This window comes from Styela clava, chromosome 15 (assembly GCF_964204865.1).
Source record: "Styela clava chromosome 15, kaStyClav1.hap1.2, whole genome shotgun sequence".
Lineage (NCBI taxonomy): Eukaryota > Metazoa > Chordata > Ascidiacea > Stolidobranchia > Styelidae > Styela > Styela clava.
Genome location: NC_135264.1, coordinates 15767406 through 15794323, shown reverse-complemented (window position 1 = coordinate 15794323; position 26918 = coordinate 15767406). Strand labels below are relative to the sequence as shown.

The window sequence follows — 26918 nt, the reverse complement described above, 5'->3', positions numbered from 1 at the left end:
AAAATGTCCTCGAAACGACATAAAATTGAAAATGAAATTATAAAACATAGAAATGAAGGCAGTTGCTCGAAAATCGACGAAGCTTCAAAGTTATTGTCGAAAAAATGTGGTTCCGCCGACCCCGCAGTTTTGCTCTTAGAGGGGGAGGTTAAACTTGAGACGTATCTTCAAGAAAATCCACCAAGGCGAGAAAATGTTGCGAAATCTAAGAAAGATCTTGCGCAATTGAAAGTGAAATTACAAGAAGTTATGGCATCCGAATGCAAAGATACTCTATTTGACATAAAGAAAGAGTCTTGCCTGCTTTTATGCAGATTACTCTATGCGCAAGGGAACACCAAAGCCTGTATTAACATGATGAAAAACTTGGATTTAGAAAAAATGGGACAAGAGGAACATTGTTACCAAATAAGACTCGTTTCTGAAGTTTATGCGATAAAAGGACTTTGCTTGGAACATTCAAGGTTAAAATTTGCCTCTGGGGAAATTTTAGACGATAAAGAAATAATTCAATCTTACGAACGCTCGACTGAAATAGCGTTTGATTATATAGCGGAATTTGAAAGGCTTCAGGGTCAAGGGTTAACTGCCGAGCCTCCGATAAGTCATGGTATGGAACTTGCATTTCAAAGAGGTCCGTTACTTCATATGAAAAATGGGGACGTTGAAATCGGGATTGAAAAACTACGAAAAGTGTTGCAATCAAAGATCACATCTTCTGTGCAGCAAACTTTGGCTCGAGATCTGGCAACAGTGCTTATCAGAGGAATTTCTGATGTCACATACAAATCTCCTACTTCCACACAAAACGGGGATGATCCTGAGGGTTCAAAGGCAAAAAAATTAGTTTTAAAACATGGTGGTGGAAGTCCGACAGCTACATTTACAATTTCGCCGATTGAACGGTCTTTTTCACCAACTGATTGCACACAAGAATCAATTTTACTTCTTATCATTTCCGAGACAATGTTTAATACCGACCCTATTTTGGATATGTCGCCTGAATATTCAGAAGCCCGCTCCGAGCTTTTGCGGAATTCAAGAACGCTCTATGATCTCCTAGCGGTCGCATTGGGTGAATATTCACAATATGAAATGTTTGCAAAAAGCATTGAAGCCTCGCTGAAATACGCTTACAAGGAATTCCATATTTGGTTTCAGTATGGGTTATCATTACAATCCGCTGGTAGACTGGATCGAGCAGTTAGAGTATTTATGGAATGCAGCCAGATCCGGCCCGAAAATCCAGCACCGTATCTATTAGCAGCGAAAATATGCTTTGAAAGTTTAAATGACATCGAGACTGGGATAGATTTTGCTAAAAAAGCATTGAATTCTGCTTCAGTTATTCCGCAAAATGACGATGAGAATGAAAATTTTGATGATTATTTGTCCGCTGTGCATTTAGCAGTCGGAATGGGATATTCGTATCTTTGCGTTGACGGCACACCCAGAAATAAAGTCAAAGAGCTTCGTTCGAAAGCAATTTTACATTTCAATGAAGGTCATAACGTTGACCCTCAAGACTATAAGCCACTTCTCTTTATGGCTGTCGAAATGGCTTTGGATCGAAGAATAAATGATGCGATAACGCATGTGAAAGAGGCATTAGAACTGCAACCATACGATTTAAATTGTTTACATCTTTTAGTTCTTTTACTCACGGCACAAAAGCAATTTAAAAAGGCTTTCACAATTCTGGAAACAGCATGTAAATTTTACCCAGAAAACATAAACCTTCTCTTCACAAAATGTAAAATGGAAATGTACGTCGGCCGCGACAAGGAAGCTTTGTGTACATGTCACTCGATGGCACAAATTTATAAGACTTTACATGAAGCGCGAGAGAGCAACGCAATGAACACTGAGGCCATGTTGGATCGTCTAACTTCTGATGGATTGAGCGTAACAAATCAGAGTATTGGAAACGAATTGGATTTAAATGATGGCGGTTCGTTTATCGGTTCGGTCGCGGCTTCACGAATGGAACGTGGATTATCTGATATTGAGTCTTCACTTGGCAATTTCCATCCTATGAATGTTGGTATATCGATGGCACACCCTTCGCTACTACAAGCCCATATCTGGTTAATTACTGCCGAAGTCTACCTTACTCTACAGCGGTTTGACGAAGCTGGTCAGTGTGTACAAGAGGCATCAGCGTTGTTCCCGTTATCACATTCCGTTTTGTACACTAGAGGCAGGCTCGCACAATGCCGAGGTGACCAATCAGAAGCGTGCACGATGTATGAAAATACCATCACAATAAACCCTAAACATTACAAAGCATTATGGGAATGGGCGAAAATTTTAATCGATCAAAAACAACTCGAATTTGCTAAAAAACTTTTACAAGACGCTGTCAAATTAAACCCAATGTCTCATGAAATATGGCTTTGTCTTGGTGATGTTTTGCAAGAATTAGAAGATGCGGACGGCTCAGTAGAATGCATGACCATGGCTATTAACATCGAGGCAACGTCGCCTGTTGTCCCTTTCACCACTGTATCTAGAGATTTGTAATTTTTTTTGTAAGAAAGTTTTTGTTCATTGTTTTTACTCTTTGCTCAGAACAAGGCTCTGCATAAAAAGCATCCTAGATGTAAAGAAATACACGGTTTTTTAGAACAGGACTCTTCAAACTTGGGGTCCCGACCGTCTGGTAGGTTAAAAGGCGCAGTGGGGGTCACAGTACATATTATAAGATTATTATCATAACTAGCTTCAAATTCAAGATTCAGAACCAATACTCCATATTTCCAAGTTCAAGTCATTTTATTGGAACATATTATTATGATAAAAACTTTCCCCCATTTTGTGCTCCTATCCGAATGCGGTACTCCCATAGTGTGTGTACCAGGTTAGGGTTATGCCATAATTTTATTCCGATTTTCCTTCTATTACAAGTTAGTGGACTGTCTGTGTTAGCTAAGTGAATATACCTCCTGCCCATAGGTTTCAGTCCCTTACACAACTTGATGTACAGTAGGTAACAAAATTAGTTACTTACATATTGGTGCACATACTTCTGGAGCGTCGTTGTTTTTGATATTAGTAAGCATAATGTTCAAAGCACCATGTTAAACATACCTGTACCAAAAGTAGAATTTATTTACACAATGACTATTATTTTATGTTTCAACCATTTATCCCTAATTTACCATATTGTTGTTGCAGTAGGTTTTTAATATTCAGAATGTTGTAAAATGTTAATCCATCTTAAAAATATATATTGAAATGGCATTTGTGCAATAAATTGATATTGTATGCAATTATTTGACTGTTTGATTTGATATAGGATTATTGGACACTTTAGTGAACATAACGATCGTTTCAATATTATATTGTTATTATTTGTCTCCATCATTTTTAAAAAATCGCTTTTCTCTTCGAATACTGGACCAATTGCTTTGAAATTTTCAGTGGGTAAAGATTGATTTTTTTGCCAGAAGGCTATTACTTTTATTTATTTCTAAATTTCGCATGAAATCTGATATTTCGTCTAAAATTTCGCTGTATTATTTTATCCATGGGAACACTGGCTGTCCGGTTTGATTCTGTAAATTATTTCTACACGAAACTCGGAATTTTTTGTGGGTACCGGTTGCGTCGAAGGTAAATACTGCTTCGCTCTGGTTAACGTGTCCATATATGTATGCAATTATTTGACTGTTTGATTTGATATAGGATTATTTATGTTGGCATTTGTCGGAGATAGGTTTTGTTACTGTGTTTAAGAGGGCAAAAGACCCAAGATTATGGATTGGTCATTTATTGATATGCGAACTCTACACTTAAAAATAGCAATAAATACTAAAAACAGAGGACATAACCAAAAAGCAGACGACCTCCAATCCAACGGCCGAAAAAGAGAGCAAGAAATATATTTTCTCTTGAACCTGTTATGGGTGGTCGGAGTCTTATAATACAAATCCGGATGTTGCCACAATACTCAGACGCGATAAAACAGCACTGAATTAGGCATACGATTTTAGACGGGTATAGAAAGGCTGACATGATATCTCAATCACATGGTGACCATGGTCTCTTGTCCCAGTTACTCGGTTGAGTTTGTTTTAATTCCGCAACACTTTTTTAAAGAATTTGTTTTAAGATCATGCTCAATCAAGCTTAGCTTACAACGAATATATTTTGCTCGCAATGTGAACAAATTGAGCAAAAAAGGAGTGTATCGAGGGTATATTTTATATCAAGCCCAAGACAAACTTTAAATTTTGTTATTATTGAATAATGACAGGAAGAACCACGCAGTAGGTCAACGTAAAATATGAAACCGTCAAAAATCACAGTGACCGAAAGCTAATGTTAAATATTTCGCGTTATGTCGCTCAAGACACAATTAGCTTGAAGCGCTCCTTTTTATATTATATAAAACAGGGTGAAGGTTCACGTGATCTACTTACAACATGTTCAGGGTCGTTTTGATGGACTTGAGGCGAAAATGAGTAAAAATGCGATGAGATGAATTTGAGAAATTTCAAATCAAGCGAGCATATATAGTAAATCCGCAAATAGAAAAATCATTTGTTTTCCCATTGAACAGAATATCAAAATAATTCTCTGTTGAAACAATGTCTACTTCTTATGTTTGTGGCATTGAAAGAACTTTTACGTTTTTGGGAAATAAATTTTGAAATTATTATCCGTTACCAAAACAAGGCTTATAGCCTACTTGCATTTTCCTACTCATGGCATTCTTAAATGGTGATTAAATCAAAAGTCGGTACTCCCGTAGTGTGTGTATCAGGTTAGGGTTAGGCCATAATTTTATTCCGATTTTCCTTATTTTAGTTCTTAGTTAGTTAGTTTAGCCAAGTGAATATACCCCCTGCCCATAGGTTTTAGTCCCTATGCACAACTTCATGTGAAGTAGGCGAACAAAATTAGCTACCTCCATATTGGTACATACACTTCTGAAGCACTCAGAAGTCTTGTGTACATCACACTTGAATATATTCTATTTTGCAAAATTTCGCCCGAGCTTATATGCATTTTGATCCTTGCTACGATATCCTCACAGTTAGTGAATACATTTCCACCGCCAGAAATGCCAAAAGAAAGGAGCTATAGTTATGCATACGCTACACAAATTAAACCATTTAGAATACTGGTAAATATAACTAAATTCACTGATCGTTTTTAATTGCAGTAGCAACGTAAGTCCTGAGGCAACGAATTAATCTCAAACATTTGCTGTCAAGTTTATCCGCGAAAACTTGAATAACTCGTTAACGAAGCCATCAATAGTACGCGTATGAATGATGCACGCAAATATAAAGCTACACGGATTACAATAGTCTTGCAAATTTATTTACCAGGAGAACGTTTCGTGAAAATCCTGGTAAGCTTTAGGTATATGAGTGCCACCGTAACAGTTAGTAGCTAGCTACTGGACTTTGCAGACTCGAACTTCGGGTACATTTCGAATCGAATAGTAAATTATTTGAATTGGTACATATAAAAATTTCGAATCGCTGCCATTTTGTTTTTCAGATCGATGTGAATTACTCAGTTTTTTATTGCATCGATATTTTCACAATGCAATTTCGATATATGATATACATCTGATATATTTTTTTTCTTGGAGTTATTGATGAAACATGATTTTATTGTGAGTGAACACTCAGCAAACTGTCTAAGTGACGGGTCCAGGACAAAGAATCATTAAGCAAAATAAGCACGTGCTTAGAGCACCAAAGAAGGCGGCACCACAGAATTTTTATAGTCGAATTTTCAATTGCGCATTAGTGTATAATTAAATAATAGAGTTGGTCTGACGACTCAAACCTCAATATTGTCTCAGTTAAAATGAATTTGGCTTTTTTTTTCTCAAGTATCACCGTATTCCTCTATAAATGTTTGTGGCATAAAACACTAGTGTCTTAGGCAATGGCGTATCTAGGGTGTGGCAGCCATGGCTCGTGCCATGGGCGCCGTTTGAACAGGGGCGCAAAAAAGAAGAAAAGTTTTAATCGGTAAATGTTTCAATAAAATAATTTCAAGTTGGTAATAACTGAAACTGGTATTTTTACTCAAAAGTTGTAAATGTTTCAATAAAATAATTTCAAGTTGGTAATAACTGAAACTGGTATTTTTACTCAAATAATAACGTACAATTAACTCATTTCCATGACAGTCATTATAAATTGTGAACTAACTATCAAGTGGGGCGCATTTTCAAACTAATTTTGCCATGGGCGCAATTTTATGTAGATACACCACTGGACTCTTAGGTGCTTGGGGCCTAGAGAATGTAAAAGGCATGATCCGGCCCTGGGCAGAATGCACCTTTAACTTTTGAATTATAGGAACCTTTATTACTGTAGCGTCCACCACATAAATCAAGTATGCATACAGGTAAGTTCAGATAAGAAGCTTAATTAATACTGTTCTGCCTGGAGTGGCTGGATGGGATCGGTATCCAGATATCGGCATTTAGCCATTAGGAATATTAAACGTCAAGAAAAAACGGTACACTACTAGAGTGCTAAATACCGTACTGGTATGTATGAGTAAACAAATATCAAATTTAGTGGCGCACTGATGCATTTTAAATATTGAAGTTACGGTGAAATGGTATTTAAAACATTTAATGAGTGACCCTTTTTACCAGTAATACTGTAAAAAAATATGTAAATTAATCATAATTTGGCCTTCAATCAGTAATGAATACTGAAATTAACTGTCAGATAACAAGAAACAATAGCTAAATTCCTATTATTATATTGTATATATAGGGCACCAAAGTCTTGAGTGCTTGGGGCCTCTCAAGTCCGACACTGGACAGACCCTATGTTTTTAGTAATTTATGTGATTGAAGGACCCATCACAATGAAAAGTCACATACATTTTAATATCTTCCAAATATTTAACATTCGATTCGAAAAAGTATTCAATTCGATTCTGAAATCATTAGGTATTCAAAAATGCCCAACAGTAACTCCGAGAAGGGCGATTGTAATTGACTAAGCCTGGCGACTGTTCCATAATTCAATAAATTAGTCTCGTTTACAGTTTACGCACAGTACTTATGTATAGCCTACATTTACAGTGGATATGCGCCTGAAATAACGGTCTATTTCAAACAAATTTATCCATTTAGATATAGGTATACAAAGAATAGTCGTGGCAATGGCAAAATTGTGTGAAGTATTCTACATTCTCCTACTGAGTTCTTCGATTTATGGTTTTGAAGTTGCAAAAGAAGATATTGTCATCGTGAACGGAGCCTCTTACCCAGAAACCTCAAAGAGTAATATCCTACTGGAAGGCGACAACACTACAATCATCAACAGTACTGAAGTCCCTGCGATCAATACTGAAACTACACCACAAGCGACGCCATTAACTTACGTGCAAACGGTAACAACTGGTGTTCAGAAAACTTCAGCTATAAAGACGCAAAAAGCTGGTGACAATGTCACTACTAATCCAAAACCAACAACAATGTCAGTATTTGAAAACCACACTGGCCATGCAACATTAAACCCTACAATGACGACACAAAGAACAATGAATACTTACAATTCAACCATCTTCAACAATGTCACAAAAACTGCGCCGCCTATCGCGGTACCGGTAGCTACGAGTGTACGAAAAACAAAGGCCAAAAAAGGTCGTAAAAATCCTAAAGCAAGAAGAAAACAAAAAAGTCCCAAACTGACACCCACAAAGCTCATGGTTAAAGGGCAAAAAAATAGCACAAATTCGGGAAAAAATATTCCCAAACCTAACAAAAGCAAATCGGTTCGTAAAGGAGCGGCAACATGTCCTCAAACTTGCCTCGGATTCAAAACTTTTCAGAGAAACATGAACGTAAAATTGACTGCAATGTCAGGTAGGCGAAGCTTTCTTTTAACCCGTCTGTATACAACAGGAATGTTAGAGTGGGTTCAGGCGATGATACTAGAGTTGGAATTCCACGAAGTCGGAGTTGAACGAAAATTCCAGTCTACTTGAAGTTAGGACTCCAGTAGAAATTTTCAACTCAAACAATAGTAAATTGACAATAGTAAATTTCCGTAGTTTAGTTATCTCATCACACATAAAATATTTCTGAGTCCAGCATAAAAATAATCGTCATACTGGAATCTGGTTTTAAAAAAACTACGATTTATTTAGAACTTTTTCCCACCTACTTAACTCCGATACATATTCAATTGATTGCAAATTTGTCTATAGTTTCGATGGAAACAAAATAGCATATAAGCGTTCATATCTTCGTTTGTTGTATTTCATAAAGAGCTAATATATAATACTTTACTATCAATACTTTATAGATCGTCTGTCGAATGTACTAAAAGAAAATCAAGATATGAAAGGTACACCGTATTCTTATCTACAAAATTTTATACAAAAATCATACGATCAGTTATTGTTATAAAATGACAGGAAAAGCGTAATAATTTACTGAAATAAGAAATAGATGAAATTGGAATTTTAAATAATGTTCAAAAAACCTGTCGCATATATAATTGAGAAACATGTAAGTGCCGTTCCGATATGCTACTTCAGCTGTTGTAGCTATCTCAACCCAGGACCTGCAATTCATCAAAGGTCATTCGATATTAATTTTTAATCTTTCCAGGACTTCTCAAAGAACTCAAAACTGGCAACGATCAATTGAAAGGTAAATATTATACTTTTTTAATGATATTGATTTCCAGTATTCTTTAATAAATATCGATTCCTCAGGATTTATACGATTTGGACGATATTGCTGTCAGAGTAAGTAGGTACCTTTTCAGATTTTCATTTTTTTCGCATTGCAAAGAACTTTACGTACCATTATGGCCTATAAATTAGAGATTCGCATACGCCGTTCCCATTTCATACAGATGGCGACGTCGTTATTCATATATGTTAACAGGAAATCCGTTTTAGTCCACGAGCTGATCTTATACATATTATAACGTATTCTGTCGTTAATGTTTTCAGAGTCTCAAACGGCAATGGAACTGAAGATGACTATAATTCTTGAATCGCTTGAAAAATTAGTCTCAGAAAAAGAAAATCGACCAGGTAAATGAATTCTTATGGAATATAGACTATGAACCGGCGACCAAGTCTCTGGAGTCGAGTCGGCCACGCATCAATAAAGATACCGTAAAGTCTGTAAGCACCGAATTGCTGATATTATCACCAGACAAGCGTGGGCGTGTCTAGAGGGTGCCATAGGGGTAGTCGCCCCGAGCATCACGTTATTGTGCTGAGTTTGTTGCCTAGTTTGATGATTTAAATAATGATATTAACAACATTTCACTTTTACTTAACATTTAGTTTGTTCTGATGTCATGTATAACAACACTATAATTCGTTCCGAAATATTTTTGAAGTTACTATAAAAGGAATCATTATCAGAAACTCGCCCCGGGCAGCAGAAAAATTTGACACGCCCACGCAAACGAGTAATACAGAGACGTGGATAAAATATCGCGACCCGTTGCTATATATAGCAATTGTCTCCTGGAGATCTTTAAATATAAATTTAAGATCCGAATAATCCGATATTTTTCTCTTGAAACAAAAAGAATATAGCTAAACGATCCATAGCTCACTTTTAAAAATAGGCATGGATTGTTCACTAGGCCTAAAGTAATTGACGTTAATAAAAAATTCGGAACTAAATATAATTTTCAGAATGGACACCGTGGACAAAATGGGGAGAATGTAGCGCCACTTGTGGCGAAGGTACAAGCGTGCGGACGAGAAAGTGCAAAGGAGAAAAGAGAGATTACTGCAAAGGAAAAACTAAAGAAACTAGGACGTGCCAAACTGGAATGGAATGCGGAGAGAGTGAGCTGTTTTCCTTTTAACGTATCTTACATACGACAAGCTTATTCAATCCACTTGGGTGGTTGGCTTCTGTATTCACGCAATTACAATTTTATTCTTATATGACGTCATAAACCTTGGAATATATTATGACGACATTCTTATGACGTCATTGTTAAAGAGGGGTTTCAAAAATGGCATAGCATAGAAGCCTCCCAAACCCACGAGTCGTGAGTCAAGTCGAGTAGCATATCATCAGAGTATCGAGTCTCAAGTCGAGTCAACTCACTGAGCTCATTGGCGGTTAGTTGAGTCCGAGTCATTGATGAATGATCATGAGGCTAATGACGTCATAATTTATTTTTGTGGCATAATGTATTATGACATCATAGAATATTTAAATTGCGTGGATACGAAAGCTAATCATCTAAATTCTAAGTGGATTGGATAGTATGTTGAATTCATTCAAAAACATAATAGTTCGAAACTGCATGACGAGGTCCTCAAGACTCCAGCATACCTTGACTAAGAGTGACCCCGGTACTGGCTACAAGTATGGAATGATTTTGTGAAATGAGGGAACCTGTTGTTAGTGAGTTCGATACAAACGAGAACCCGTTTTTATAATTTGAGGTATAACCGCAATATGTGTACCGGGTCAGGGTCATGCCATAATTTTTTCCTATTTTAGTTCTATCACGAGTTCGGGGACTGCCTGTTTTAGCCATACTCCATGCCCATAGGTTTCAGTCCCTTCACACAAGTTGATGTAACTTAGGCGAACAAAATTAGTTACCTGCATATTGGTACACATACTTCTGGAGCGCCTAACTTTGATAAGCATTTACATACGTATTTCTCTTCCAGATAGATTTCCTTGCGACGTACAATATGACGGATCATGCTTCCATCTCTATAAAGCAAAACGAAAATCATACAGAGACATTCATTCTGTAGATTGCCAAATGGGGAAAGGACATTTGGCTAATATATACAGTCCCGAACATTTCGAACTGCTGAAGGAACTTGCCTTGAATCAAAGCGTTATTGGAAAATATATATGGACAGGGATGACCTTTGACATCAGGAACCGGGTACGTTGTCGTTTAAATGGCAAATAGGACAATATATCTATTTCTAGTACTGATCTCTAATATTCGATGTTAGTTGGCTAATTTGCAAAATTCATATGATATATTTACCATTAATATCAGTAATTTTGAAACTCTCTCTCCCCCAATCTGTTGAGTCAGATGTTAGAACCTTGGTTGTCGCTGCTCGATAACTAATTTTGGTTCCCCGCGGCTTCCTTTCCCCAGTAAAGCTGTAAATATGATTTTTTCCTAATCATTTGCATTATTTTTGTCTTTTTACTGGCTATAGATTAAATAATCTTGACTGGACTTGGCTTGACTTTTCCCATAATATATGATCGTCTAATAGCCAATACCCCTACCCCAACTGATTCAATTTACTAAAGTTTTTCTCAAAAACTGATTTTTAGCAAATTTTCCAACAAGACGGTTCACGAGCGAACTATTTGAGGTGGATGCATCAGTTCGGACCAAAGAAGCAAAAACTGGCAACGGGTATTGTGCTCCATTTCGACCCCCATGAGAAGTTTAGGAAGGAAAACAACTTCCATGTACAAAATGGGATAAAAAATGAAGACCCGTCGATCAAATTACAATATTCAATCTGTGAATTTCTAGACAAAGATGAGTTTGAAGGGTCCGCGATGCACTTGTAATGTTCTAACCCTGACATGGTCAAACTACGGCCCGCGGGCCAAATCCGGCCCGTTGGTTGATTCAATCTGGCCCGCCTGATGCTGCCATAACCAAACTGAAACCAAATTTTGATATTTTAGCTGAAAAAATAGCTCAAGGAATTTATGGAGATAGCAATTAAACTTAGTTTTGGTACAAGGTTTATTGTTTTCCCCATTTGCTTTTGTAACACTGTAAATATTGTTCATAAAATGTCACTTACATGGCCCGAGAGTCCAGGCGAGCGAAATTTTATGGCCCCAAGTCCAAAAACCTTGCTTGGTGTAACTTCTTGAACTAGAGCAAGGGTGTGCAACATTTTTAGTCGGTGGGCCATATAACCAACATCAGACATCTAACTGGGCCACACGAAAAGCCGTGAATGTGACTATCGCTCACCCATACAGTACCGGATAAAACGACAAAAGATTGAACGAAGCGAAAAAAAGCAAAATAAAAACAATATGAATTTTTACCATGACTTTTTAAACATACAACTATTGGATTAGTTTTGAATGGATAAAAAATCTGATTGTTGACAAGGGCCACACTAAAAGGCTTAGCGGGGCGGGTTGTGGCCCGCGGGCCGCCTGTTGCACGTCCCTGAACTAGAGGATATAATGAGCTATAGTTCAATTTCAAACAAAATAAATTGTATATTTCCGCAATGCAATCGTGATATAGTCAAATTTTAATTTAGGAAAATTCCAAAATGTAGACAGTAATAAATACTTCTCACAAAACAGCGTTATTTTGTAATGTCGTTTAATAATTCCCATCTTAATCTAAAACATCGAAACCAAACTTGATGAAGTGAATATTTCCCATGCATTCGTATTTTATAAATGTGCAGTTGCAAGTGGAGTTTCCACGTTTGAAATTGTACAAAATGAGAAATGATCGAGAAAGTTGTAATGTACATCTGAAAACAAATAACTGGCTAACTAATCCCATACCCGTCATGGACTGGTAACCGGAAGAGAGGCCGTGGTTCGCCATATGATTAAGAAGTTGTATCGTCTTACCTCTATATGTAAATCCAATCCTATAGGTAATTTATAAATCTAGATTGCTATAAAGATTCTCCGACGGATTTGTGAGGATGGAACTTCATGAAACTAAAAATAAATAAAATATTCTTTGGACGGCGTTATCATAAAAACTTAATTATATTATCAGGTGGGGTTTCACGAGCCACGATTTAGAAGGATGGACCTTAACGACGCGAAGCAAGGTCACGATTTCGCCAGGCGCTAAATTATTTGCTGTATAGTTTTACATTTATTGTTGACAATTTAATAGGGAGATTAGGAGGAATTGATACCGGAAACAATAGAGGATCAAAGGCAGCATCTTTCAGGTGATGGAAATTTGATGACTCTATATCAAGCTGCCGGCAATTTTACTGGTCTTGAGGTCAAAGTTTCCATTGGCGATCTAACTGTGATATTATATTCAATGGTAACAGGAAATAATAGGAACGAATATTGTGTTTAGTTTGCGAAAATTATCAGCTGCACCTGCACTTTCTTACATATCGATCCCCGCGCTGTAATATAGACGGCTTTTTCAACCAGGGAAAACAAAGTAACAGATCAGAGAATTAGCTTTGGTCAATAACGAGATAATATCAAACATTTTACTCAGTCTGAGAACAATACTCAACAGAACATGTGACTTGCTAACATACCCAATACCCGCGGAATATAATTAATACAGACAGATTTTTCAATAGTAAATTATGGTGAACAAAATAATAAGATGACAAAATTAGTATCAGTAGAGGTTGCGCGAGATTAACTCTCAATCCTTCCTCAATGCCTTTATGCTAGTGTATCTGTATAATGTGAAAACTGCTTGTCTGAGGAAGTCTGACTTGGTCAAACGAAACGTTACAGAAATGCATTCGTGTTGGTGTACAGCAGAACTCTTGAATTGCATAAAATTTGTGTCAGGAAATACCGGAATAGTACCAAATATGGTGTTTAATTTGTGGACGATATTCAACTGTATAGGCGCTTTCCAACATACTGAAATACCACGCCATATAAGTAATATTGACGGCTTTTTCAAGAGCAAGTTAGGGTGAATAGAAAAAAACAGATCATAAAATTAGTGTCGAGAAATACCGGACTATAACCAAATACTGTGCAAAATCTGTGAACAATACTCAACTGTACAATCGCTTTCTAACATACCCTGATACCTCTAAGTTACCGGGTGTTACCGTTGCGACAAATAAACCTATACGTATAAATTTTTTCTTCATCCCTTTCACCAGAAATTGCGTAATACTCAAATCGCCGTTTCTCTCCGATCAAAACTCCCCATAGAATTAGGTTAATACCGGAGTTATTTAATATAATAGGAAATACATTTATGTTAATGTACAGCAGGACTCTTAAATTGCATAGTACTTTAATATATGTGTCAAGATGGGATTATGCGAATAATCTGTGTCAGTAGTTATGCTGATGAAGGGAATTTGAGATTATTTTTATGCGACATCAGCGAGTCAGAAAGCGTCTTTGTGGTCGGAGATGTGAGGCTTGATGGACCAGAATGTGAAAGTACAAATTGGCCAGAACAGCGTTTCTCAAACGGGAAAGAATTTTGATGTTTTTGGCGAGAAAATAGAGGAGTATAACTTAGCACTCGGTTTAGTACTCAAACCGGCTTTTTGTAGGAAAAGTCTGTGGGAGGAACAACTATATAACAGTGGTATTCATTCAATCGATATTCCACCAGTATGGTCCTAGTGTTCAGTTAGTTAACATTCTAATCCGGGGGTCTATATCGGGGGTGGGCCCCGTTTTTAAATCAGGGGCCAGAAAATTTTGCCCACCTAGACTGGCGGGCCATGTAAGTATGACGTTTTATGAACATGACATTTTATGAACAATGTTTACAGTGTTACAAAAACAACAATGGGAAACAAAACTCTGTGCCAAAACTAAATTTGATCGCAATCGCAACAAATTTCTTGAGCTATTTTTAACGAAAACATCAAATTTTGGTTTCAGTTTGGTTGTGGCAGCATCAGGCGGGCCAGATTGAATTACCTAGCGGGCCGGATTTGGACCGTTGGCCATACTTTGCCCATGTCTGGTCTATATAAATATGTGTATATTGATTAAATATAATCCAACACATATTAGGTTTGCCACTGCTATTAAACTTAATATATATACTTCAAAGATCATTTTTTTGTCATTTTAGGCTAGCATCAATATATAATTATATAGTTTAAACAATTTTAACAAGTATACAAATAAGTATTATTAACAATAAGTATCCAAATATTTTCCTCGAGTTTTTGAAATTTCTCGGTAGGGGTAGCCCTACGACAAAAAATTCGAAAACCGTTGGCATAATCCTTCAAAAACAAGATTGACAGTTGTGTCACTTATGTTTGTTCAGATTAGTGATTTTAGCAACCACGATGACACGCACATTTTTATCGCTTAATTACGACATACTTGATAGGATTGACGTAATATTTTGATAAATCATGAAGAAAATGATGACGCGTGTTTACAAGTCTTATCGCGGCTTGGCTCACATGACAGATGTCAAATTCGGATTCTTATTCTTCTCCTATGCCACGTTCCCTACCGAGGAGGAGTCACTCCCAGGGAAAAGTTTTGTCATTTTTGGGAAGGAATTTTGCCTTTGTATTTGCTGTGGTATTACTAATATTCTTTAGTTCTTTATTATTACCATTATACTTATTTATGCCCACATTATAGACTACTTATATAGGACCTCCTGAGGTATATGCACCAAGATGTCGCACAACCTGAACAGAGTATGTGTACCAGGTTAGGGTTCAGGTTATGCGACATCTTGGTGCGCATACTTCACGAGCACCATAATCTGCACGGAAGCGGGAGGTCCACTTGCACATACCGGTAACACTAGAAGGAGATCCATTATATATTGAACAAAAAAAATATTGTTGTTTCAATCATATTAAGGGGGTGGAGGGGAGGGGGGTCGAAAAAAATAGGCAAAGAAACAGGTTAAACGAAAAAGTAGTTTCAACCAGTAGACTCATCGAGCAGCGACACATATATATGGAAAGTCTAACATTAGGTAATACAAGAGAAAGAAGAGGCTTGGTCAGGGCGAAGCCTGGGCAAGTCTAGGGCTTAAGAAATGAACTGAATTAGCAGAAACGTACCACTAGGACTTGGCACAACGTCGATAATTAAAATGAGATGAACTCGTGTAAACTCAAGATCTACTGTTATGTAAAATCTTAGAAACTAAGCTTTTGTTGGTACTTTTATTTGTTTTTAGTTGATATAAAGATTAAGACGATAAAGTAAACAGATGTAAACAACCATGGTTGTCAATGATTTTAGAATAACGAGATTTTTATATCAGGTTCGGACAAGCTTGAGAAAATGATAAGCAGTGACTTGTTAGTTACGAATTTTCTACGGGCCAAACTAAATATGGTTTGACTTATATAAACAGACTTTTGGGTCGGTTATTTTCTCACAGCAAACGACAGCTTGTTCAAAATTTCTTCCCTGTCCGTAGACAATATTATTGAGTTACAGGGAGTCCTCGACTTACGACGTTGTTCCGTTCTTGAGAAGCGGTGTAACCCGAATTTTAGTGTGAGTCGGAACATTATACTGTACAGTACATAAATTACTCTATACATATCGTACTGTATTGTAAAGTATGGTACAATAATAAAATAATGCAAAAAGTACGATGTAAATGAGGAAAACCAATGAGCCCAAAGCACTAATTTTCTTGATCACAATTATCCAGTTTAAGGGCTTAGATATTACAGTACAGGATTCTATTTTATATTTTTTTGGAAGTGCGTTCGTAACCTCGAAACAGCGTAAGTCGCGACCGTCGTAACCCGAGGACTCCCTGTATTATGGCAATAGAAATTGAATTCGTAGTATATTTAGGATAGGATAGTTAGAAAACTCACGTGAATGGTTAAAACCATATGACGTGGATTCATGGTAAATTTTGGGATAGGGTGGGTCTTAAACTGAACATATAAAATGAGATTCATGGTATTCTTTAGGATGGAATTGAAGTTGGTTTATTCCCTGTTTATTTTGAAATCTAATTTATTGCCGCGCTAATCCATGATAGTAAAACCACATGACGTGGATTCATGGTAAATTTTGGGTTAGGGTGGGTCTTAAACTGAACATATAAAATGAGATTCATGGTATTCTTTAGGATGGAATTGAAGTTGGTTTATTCCCTGTTTATTTTGAAATCTAATTTATTCCCGCGCTAATCCATGATAGCATGGTGAGAGGCACGCCACTAATACGATATAATCATGTAACAGCAAGGTATAGAACCAGGGGTATAAAAATAGCTTATGGTTTATCGCCACAAGTATTATTTGGTTGGTTGGTTAATTTTATAACAACGAGTTGGATAAACCTGTATTTCGTGATTTTGCGTTTATCAGGGCAAACCGCCGCCATTTGGAAGATTAGCCTACAAATAGGTTTTTAAACTAAACATCGGCTCCGAAGGCACTACACAAGATTGATGTTTTAAACCTCAAGAATCACGGCTTGTTCAATTAGAAATAATTGCAGAGAAAAACAAATAAACATACAGCGCAGATGACATATTCAGGTGGCGTGTGTGTCTATGTGAAGATAGATGCGTAGCCGCAACACAAGGTATAAAGCGTTGTACATTGATCCTCTTGGCTGATGAGATGTTTCAATAGATAAGACATGATATCATACGCCTTTTTCAACACCATTTCACCCTGTTGTTGAACGACTTACTGAAAACCGAACGTATCTTGGCGAGATAGATGAAAATAAGCGCGTATATGCTTATGATAACTTCGACAGCGAAGTATGACTGTAGAAGGATTCTTTAGTTTAGACAGGGGTCTCAAACTCAATTTACCTAAGAGCCGCTGAGGCAGAGGCCAGGTGGGTCTGTGCCGCATCAGGTTTTCCACAATAAAAGCTTAGTTTAAAAAATCAAATTTTCTAAAATTTCTTTATTTTTTTAAACACAAAAAAAGTTGAAAACATAAATGAACAAATTAGGACTAAATAAAAAAAAACTGAAGATGTTAAGAATTAATAATTAGTGATTGTGACCTGAAACTTATATTGAATGTAATAATTATTAATCATGCGAACTGATCTAAGTGACACACTATGGCGGGGGTCACTAACTATCGCCTTGCGGGCCGTAATTGGCCCGCGAGTTTGGGACCCTTGGTTTAGGATATTGTTAGATACTAGTGGTTACTTGTATATGGCTTTGTTCGGAGCAAAAGACACGAGTAAGCCTCGTATTACGTCATTATACAACCCCTCACCCCACCCCCGTTTTGGTTGTGTACGATTTTGCTCCCCAAAACTCGTAACAGGTGTTTTAATATGCCCACAATTTCTAATTATATATACATTTCAAGGTTCATTTTTGCCGAAGTTAAAAATTTGTTTTTTAAGATCATGAATTGGCATATATTTTGATTTCTAGATTTGTCGAGTTAGCAAATCAAAGACTCATATGTCACCGACCTAAATATAAAAAATACGACGTTATTTTGAGTCTCATATCAAAACAGTTTTAGATAGTATTAAATACATGATGTGGCTTTTCATTGCCGCCATGTAAACACGTGTGCTACGTGATGGCATGCGGACTCGTCTACTATATAGTCTGATACATTCAGTAAGTAGTAAGATCACACCGCGAATTCACCACTTATGAGGTTTTTGTCACCTAATGCTGAAGTCGGGAAGGAAAGAAATTTGGACTAACTGCATTTCAATTTAGAATAGAGTTCCATGTTTAACCCGTGGAAGAGGATATCCGATAAGACGTCTTAATGACAGACTACTGCATCTCTCACGATTGGAAATACGAAGGAATATGTGGGTATTCGGTGGACAAGGCCGCAAAACCAACAAGTGTTTGCAATCAAACAAATGATAATTGCCAAAATTTTGAAAAGAGATAAGTTAGCTTTCTGGAATATAGAATACTCAAATACTCTGTCGGGTACCGTAAATGCTCGTTTTAACGCCCGGTCTTGATAAAGGGCCCGTTTGAATAGCCGCCCGTGTGAACAGGACATAAAAATAAATAAGGGCCGGTGCTTGAATACCCGCCCGGTGTAAAAGTGTTTTTTTTGCGGATTTGTACCTGCGGTGCGTAGAAAAAGTCAAAATTTTCATTATTCTCGTTAAAATCATACTTGAGAACTGGAAATGACAATATACGGCATTAAATATTGTAACGATCGATCTTATCTACCGGTATTTTTGTGTGTAATTTTACTTTAAAAATAACAAGCGCCCCTGCTTGAATAAGGGCCCGGTTAGTGAGTATGTTTAAAAAAATAAGCGCCCAGGCTATTGAACGAACAAATACGGTATATGGGATTATTTAGCCAGTTATTTGTACCATTTACCGTACCATGTGCGCAGCTTGCACCGTAATAAAAGTAATAAAAATTGAAGTACTAGTATATGGCTTACCAATTATATACCGGTTCGCGGGAAACAAGAATTTACTCATCCCAAACTCTTGAGATTCACAAGCAACCCTGTGTGGCGCGGCGGTGTGGCTCAACGGGCTAAGCGTTAGGAATACGCTCGCCACCGCACCTCTAATTACTCTGCGTGGGTTCGCAGGTTCGAATCCCATGCAGGGATGGTTATGTGCGAGAGGATTGCTGGACTCCTCGCCGTCGTTGGGTGGTTCACGTAACCGCTGGTCGGTTACGGCTTCCTCCACCACCAAGTCCATGCTTCCGAAAACGAACAATACAGTAAAAACTAATCCCATACCCGACTTGGAATGGTAACCGGACGAGAGGCCGTGGTTCGCCATATGGATAAGCCGTCTTATCGGCTTTCCTCTCCCCCGGGATAAATATGTAAATCCTATCCTATCCTGTCTACGGCGATGAAACCGCATTCGCTGTCGTGCATGACACGGTGATTCACAACAATGAGCATATATACAATGAGTGGAAACTTGCAAAGATTTGCTCATTGTGGCATTGTTCCCTGCATTTTTACGTCGTCCAGCTGAATGGTTCGTTGCATATGGAGAAAGCATATCGCTCGCTGCAAAAATTCCTTGCTTCAGCTGGACCGGGTGCGAAATTGGCCTTTAATTTTTCTATTCAAGTTCGGTTTTGGGTTTCGAAGTTTGGTACGTTGAAAGTATACTAACTACGAGCATATGCTTATTGGGAATGCATATCTATTAGGGAGAAAACGTGGCTACAGCACAGAATATGAGGTCAAGAAGTGGGTTGTGGTTATTTCTGTATCCATTTATTGATATAGCATGGGATTTAGGATAGGATTTACATATTTATCTCGGGGAAGAGGAAAGCCGATAAGACGGCTTATCCATATGGCGAACCACGTCCTCTTGTCCGGTTACCATTCCAAGTCGGGTATGGGATTAGTTATATTGTTTGTTTCCGGAAGTATGGACTTGGTGGTAGAGGAAGCCGTACCGGTAACCGACCAGCGGTTACGTGAACCACCCAACGACGGCGAGGAGTCCAGCAATCCTCTTGCACATGACCATATCTGCATGGGATTCGAACCTGCGAACCCACGCAGAGTAATTAGAGGTGCGGTGGCGAGCGTATTCCTAACGCTTAGCCCATTGAGCCGCGCCTTGAGCCGGTACATATTCATCCAGGGGAGAGGAAAGTCGATAAGTTTACTACCACAGTACCAGTACTACTAGTATTTGGTTACTGCCCTAGCATGCTATGTGTGCCAGGTAGGGTTAGGCCATAATTTTATTTCGATTTTCCTTATTTTAGTTTATTACAAGTTAGGGGACTACCTAGCCAAGTGAATATTCTCTGCCCATAAGTTCAAGTCCCTTACACTTGATGTAAAATAGCTGAACAAAATTAGTAACCTCCATGATATTGGTACACATAGTTATGGAGCACCGTTATTTGTACGGTAGCTTATTGTTAGCTAATCATTTCTGAGGTGGGGTGCAAGACTGAGGTGGGGATCTAGAAAAAAAGGGAGCGTAGCTTGAAAAGTTTAAGAATCACTGCTCTAAATCAATACGTTGAATGGGTGCGATATGTTTGTATTTGGCTGACATGTTCAAAGAAATTTTGCTTATCCAAAAAAAAAATATGCATCATTAGAATAGACTAGTGCCGCATTTTAGATCAATATGGTTTTGTCAGCACTAGTTTATAGCGTATAACTGTGTACTACAATATTCTGAATATAACACAGTGATCACCAACAGAGCTATGAATTCTAATAGCTTCAATCTGGATTGCGAAGTTGTTGTTGAGATCATTTTTAAAGATGATTATGTAGATTCATCATCCAGTAAGAAAATTCATCGGTGAGTATCCTACCATAGCTTTTTCATACTGTATTTTAAGAATTTTATAATCTATAGACCAACACTGAAGGCCTCTGAAGATTAAACTTACCTCTACTCGAATGTTCACATGTTTTACTGATGTGAAAAGCGACATGTTATCATATTGTTTTATTTTTGAATGTGAAAGCTTACACAGATTAACAGTGATACACTAGGACAGGGATGTCCAACGGGCCACTCCTACACGAGAAAACTCATTGTGGGCCGCAAACTTGAATAGATATATATATACATGTTTTGATTCATGTTACAATTTCCACGTTGCACAAAGCTATTGCGAATATCTGAACAGAACATTTTACGCAGTGACTAAATTTCATTTAATAGTGTCTCTCGCGTGTTTGACCGACGGAGAATAAAATTTTTAATATTATTTCGCTTAATTTTTTACGAGAGGTGGCTCAAATTTGTGGGAGACATCGGGTTAAGTTTGGTTTATTCAATTTTGAAAAATACTGTGCGGGCCACTCTGAACTCTTTTGCGGCCACGGGTAGGACGACCCTGCACTAGGATGTATAAGTTTTCAGATTTGGCCATTGAAATATTTACTTTTTAGTTGCAACAAATGTCATATGTGTTTTGAAGACTGTGGGGATTTTATATTACATCATCACCGCACTTGTGAGTTTTTTTTTAATTTTTTTATCTGTACATTTTTACCACCGCATTTAGTATATTCTTTTCAGTGCTCTGATTTTTCAGGTACAACTCAACTGGTTCCTGAATCCCTAATCAAAGAATGGTGGAGAAGTGCAGGGGGAAAAGATGAACACTTGTCACATGACGCTATACAATATTTCAAGTTATTACATAAAGAAAACTCAATGTTGAGATTCAGCTGTGACGCAGTGACTGTAATTCCGAATCTCTTCCCATCAATAAACCGCCACACTGCTATCGAGCAAACACGCATAGTTTTTGACCATTTCGAGCGATTTCTAGATGAAAAAGATAAGATACAACCAGCTGAAACAATAGTCACAGATGAGGAATTAGCTATAGTGGAATACATAGGGGGTTATATTTTACAAAAATTAAGAAAAAAATCAAAGACAGAAATGCAGTACAACATAATCAATGAACTTATTTCTGATGATTCATCTGTCGCCGGGTCATCTTTAATAAATATCCTTGAGAATAAGGATTATGGAACATTGGTGAAACCGGTTTCTAAAATCACAGATATGCTTGCAGAGGTAGAACTTAACTTTCGTAAATATTATTCCTCTGAGAATGTGATGGCATCAATATTAAACTCTATCAAGGTAGTGACATTATTCAAACCTTTTGGCCAAGTTAATGACAAATTTATAGAGATTCTTTGGAAAATATGTGAATTTTTTGTTAAAATAAGATGTTTTCAAAAAGCTAAGACCCTGAATAAGAAATTTCAGCTGAAACACGACCAAAACGTGAGTCTTAGGAAGTCACTAAAATAGACTGTACTGTTTTTTTATTATTGTGGCATTTTATTGTAAGTGTCACTATTTTTTTTACGCTTTCGAAGCTTATCATCAGAAGTCGGCCCGGTTTGCCAATTGATGATTCCTTTGACATTGGATCCTTTAACAGTTTTGATATTTTTCTTTGTAACTATTATGTTTTCGAACTGAGCATATTGATTTAGATCTGGAGCTTCACACTTTCTACCAATTTGTCTCATATGACCAAAGTATGCTTCTAATGGGTCCTGATTTATTCTTTTTGTCTGAATATAAATTCCTGGTTTTGTTTTGTTTAGCAAAAATCTAACCAACTTGACCATAGCTGCTGTTGTTGAAATAAGACCTTGGTAGGTTTGATGACTTAGAAATTGTTTCGCTTTTTCTTGTGGTGTAGCTCCTGTCAAACTTTTTTTCCAATCGTTCAATTCTCCTGTAAAGGTGTGTTCGAGCCAATTTAGTCTGTCATCATTAGGGTCTATGTATGGTCTGAGATCTTTGTTATATTTATAATTTATTCTTGTGTTCATCAAATCAAACCACTTATTCATTATCCTGGCAATCCAAGCACTTCTCTCCATCTCTGCCCCTCCTTTATGTGTCAATAGCCTTGAAACTGTGCCTGAAAGTATATTTGCTGCATAGCAAACCCTCATTTTTGAAAAGCTCTGATTTGAAAAATGTGCCTCTGATCCAATGCCAATGATGCCAATGATCCCACAAAATATATTTTTCATTGTATTTCAAAAATCTGGTGCCGTTGTAACTACTAGATCGAATGTTATTGCATGTTGTTTTCAAGAGATGTGGGGGGTCCGAAATCAAAAAAATTTCCAGCTCTGGTCTATAAATGTTAATACAGCTTTGAGGAAATTCCTGTTTCTTATTGTTCATTAGAGTAAACATTTTACGATTACATGATGCTCCATCAGCAACTACTGCAATCACTTTCAGGTCATATTTGTCCAAAGCTGCCACTGCTTGCCAAACCATGCTAACAAGGGTGTTTGCTTTAACTGCATGAGTTGCGTAAAATACCAATGGTCTCGAAAATTTGCCTGCTATTGATCGAATGTAAAATTGTAAGGCATGTGTAGCTGCTGAATTTTCATCTTTTCCTCTACTTGGACCGAGGTCAACGAAACCTACCATTTCATCGGTTGCCGAATTATATGCTAAATTCTCTTTTACTGTAATGCAAAAATATTTTATATGACTACTATTTACTATGTGAACTATTTTTTCTGCAGTGTAAAATATTTCCTATGACTGCTATTCACTATTTCAGCTATTTTTTCCTGTAATGCAAAATATTTCCAATGACTGCTTTTTGCTATGTGAACTAATTTTTCTGTAACTCATAATGACTGCTTTTTACAATGGGGCTAATTTTTTGTAATAGAAAATATTTTCTATGGCTTCTGTACACTATATAATGAATTAATTTTTTATTAATTAATCTGTCACCTTTCATTTCATCAATGGATAATACTATGTATTTTTCATGTTCTTCCATTGTAATGCTTTTGGCTTTGATTTCTTCCAAAACATGGTCGTGTATTCCTGGGGAGGTTCGGAAAACATTTCTGTAACATTCAAATAGACTAGTCAAATCTGCTCATCTACCAACACAACCCTTACAACATGGATTTATTTAGCATGTGTTCCAGTATGACTGGCCAGACCTGTAATCACTTAATGTTCGATTGCTCGGCAGGTGGAGCAAACCGCTTTCTCTCAGTTCTTCATAAGCTCTACGACTTTTTGCAGCCAAACTCAGGCAAAATCTGTAATATAAATCTATTATTTATTCATATCGCCAATTTTAATTTGAAGACAAAATTTTGTTCATTACTTGATTATTTCAGGGTGGTATCTTTTTCCGCATGATGATGCTCTATTTAATTTGGTTTGTTCTTTCCAGAAAAGTGAATAAAAGTTGTTAACTTCATTTTTTTGTGATGCTGTGGTTCAAGACATATAAAAGGATAATTCAGAATTCAGTGGTATGATTAAGAAAATATTTGATAAATGTATTTCGTTACTGATAGAAGTTAGAAGCAAAACAAATATACTACTTTTACCTTCTTGTATTATGGTGCTCAAGTCATCAGAAAAGCTGTCTTCAACAAGAACAAATGTTTTTGTGTCCTTTAGGAGTTGTTTTATTTCAGCTTCAAGATATGTGATTCTGTTATTTATACTATATCTGTTTAACTCTGGACATCTCAAGATACCAAAATATCATGCCAGATTTATATGACATAAATACCATGATACCCTTCGATGTGTGCCAACTAGCAATTTCTGCCATTTCAAGGAAACATAAAAATTTATATTAGCCTAATCATGCATATATTTGTTCAAATCTCAACGACTCTACTTTTCATTGTTGGACACTTCTCAAGATAACAAAATACCATGCCAGATTTAGGGGCTTCCGTAATATGTGCACCAAGACGGCGGACACCGGAACAGAGTATGTGTATCAGGTTAATCCACAATTTATTTCTATTACGAATTTGGGGACTAGCCATATATTTGTACCTGAAATTATGGCCTAACCTGGTACATACACAACGTTCCTGTGTCTGCCATGTTGGTGCACATACCACGGGAGTACCCAGATTTATAGGACATAATACCATGATACCCTTCGATGTGTGCCAACTAGCAATTCTGTTATAAAACATTTCAAGTAAACAAAGATAATATTAGCCTAGGCATGCATCTTTTCATTGTTGGACACTTCAAGATACCAAAATATTGCCCGATTTATAGGACATAAATACCATGATACGCTTCAATGTTTGCCAACTAGCAATCTTTGTAATTCTGTTATAAAATTGTTCTCAAGATACAAAAATATCATGCCGGTTTTAATAAATACCATGTCGGCTTTTTTAGACACTTATCATGATCTCAAAATATTTATGTCCCTTGATGCAGATGCAATATTAGTTGGTAATGACATAAATACCATGATACCTTTCAAAGTGTGTAACTTCAAAAATTCAAAATTTTTTTTTATTTACCCTTACCGTATTTCATATTATTTGTCACTTCTATATGTATATTCAATCACGTTTATAAAATTGGATTTCATGTTTTTGTTGCCAGATATGAGCGTGCCAAACAGACGTGTATGTAAATGTTTTTGACAGCTTTCCAATTTAAATTTTATAAAAATCCAAAAGTGTAATTAAAATAACTTGACAATATTCAAATCAAATAGATACTCTTTGCACTTGGCCACATAATGATCATCTACCAAATCAACCTACTTTTCATTTTGTGCATTGAATGTTGCCTTCAGTCTCTCAGTTAAATTTCCAGACCTTATCCTTTTTGTAGGCAAATTCACAACCTTCTCTGAATAGGCTTTCCTACGCTTAATATTTTTCTGTTCTTTCGAGGTAAACATGCAACAGCTGCTGCATATTCCAGAAGTAGTGAATATTTCACATGATTGCGATCTGAAAAATTGTTACTTCTTGGCATAGTCCTGTGATTGCTGACTAATTCTAATCAAAACTATCTTCATTGATAAATCATTCTAATCTACACTAAAATGAATTGACTAACCTGTATGCAATTATATCCACATGAGGATAGTTGGAAAGCTCACTATTTTCTGCAGGCTTTGTTCTCAGATGTGGTATTCCATTTTCATGTTGAAGACCAGGGCAAATGACTAACCTTTCAACATGATGCAGCAGTTGTAACACAGTATTGTTTTGAATATTAAAACCCAAACAACCTCTCCATCCAAAATATAATATTTGAATTTTAAAATTGTTATCTACCCTAATACAATAGCTAGGTTGGTCGAATTCGGATAGCTTTTTTATTGTTAGTCGATGTTCAGATGCAAGACATTCCCAATTTTCTAATAATGTTGAATTTGAAGCCTTATTTTTGAATGCATTGAAGTCCCTGAAAATAATTGGTTTTGTTTCTTTTCTAATTTTTGGTGGCGGTCTGACAAATTTTTCAGTCTTTTTAGTTTTTGGCAAGTTTATAGAGGGAATAGCCCCAACATTCAGCTTTTTCTGTTTTCCCACTGTAATACAAAATGTAATTATTGCAATATCAGAGAATCTGTTTATAGACTGATATACATGGATGATAAAGTACCTACCTAGTCTGTAATCACTTGATTCAAAATGCCGCTCACACATCCTCACCATGTCTCTTTGAAATAAATTATATATGTGGTGATCTTGTCTGCATCCAAGTATTATTTTTTCCAATTTATCAGCCCATTCTTTTGCAGAACCAGAGAGAAATTTTTTTGCAGGAATTTTAAAAAGTGTGCAGTCTTTTGAAGTCAAGTCACATCCAGGTAGACAACAACGGAAAGACATATTCATCTATAATCCTATTCTAATGCTTCTCTTTCTAAAAAAGCAAAATTTAGGTTCTTGGAATATGTCAACTACATACAAACATATCGTGCCTATTCGATGTATTGATTTAGAGCAGTGGTTC

General features: G+C 36.7%; 3 protein-coding genes across 4 annotated transcripts; all 3 read left to right on the top strand.

Annotated features, from left to right (window-relative positions):
- The first annotated feature begins 3 nt into the window (after positions 1–3).
- Positions 4–3272, top strand: LOC120333771 (tetratricopeptide repeat protein 7B-like). The gene has a single exon (XM_039401131.2). The coding sequence runs from the start codon at positions 4–6 to the stop codon at positions 2521–2523; it is 2520 nt and encodes an 839-aa protein (XP_039257065.2). The 3' UTR covers positions 2524–3272.
- Positions 3273–6061: 2789 nt separating this feature from the next.
- LOC120333998 (uncharacterized) lies at positions 6062–12305 on the top strand. Of its 2 annotated transcripts, XM_078109553.1 has the most exons (8): positions 6062–6378; positions 7124–7858; positions 8301–8342; positions 8609–8650; positions 8959–9042; positions 9661–9816; positions 10663–10889; positions 11300–12305. In XM_078109553.1, the coding sequence occupies exons 1-8, from the start codon at positions 6369–6371 to the stop codon at positions 11543–11545; spliced, it is 1542 nt and encodes a 513-aa protein (XP_077965679.1). In that variant the 5' UTR covers positions 6062–6368; the 3' UTR covers positions 11546–12305. The 2 variants fall into 2 exon arrangements, with proteins under 2 accessions (XP_077965679.1, XP_077965680.1); XM_078109554.1 differs by lacking the exon at positions 8301–8342.
- Positions 12306–19600: 7295 nt separating this feature from the next.
- LOC120341353 (uncharacterized) lies at positions 19601–24378 on the top strand. The gene is made up of 3 exons (XM_078120651.1): positions 19601–20942; positions 21542–21606; positions 21688–24378. The coding sequence occupies exons 1-3, from the start codon at positions 20845–20847 to the stop codon at positions 22422–22424; spliced, it is 900 nt and encodes a 299-aa protein (XP_077976777.1). The 5' UTR covers positions 19601–20844; the 3' UTR covers positions 22425–24378.
- The last annotated feature ends 2540 nt before the right edge of the window (positions 24379–26918 follow it).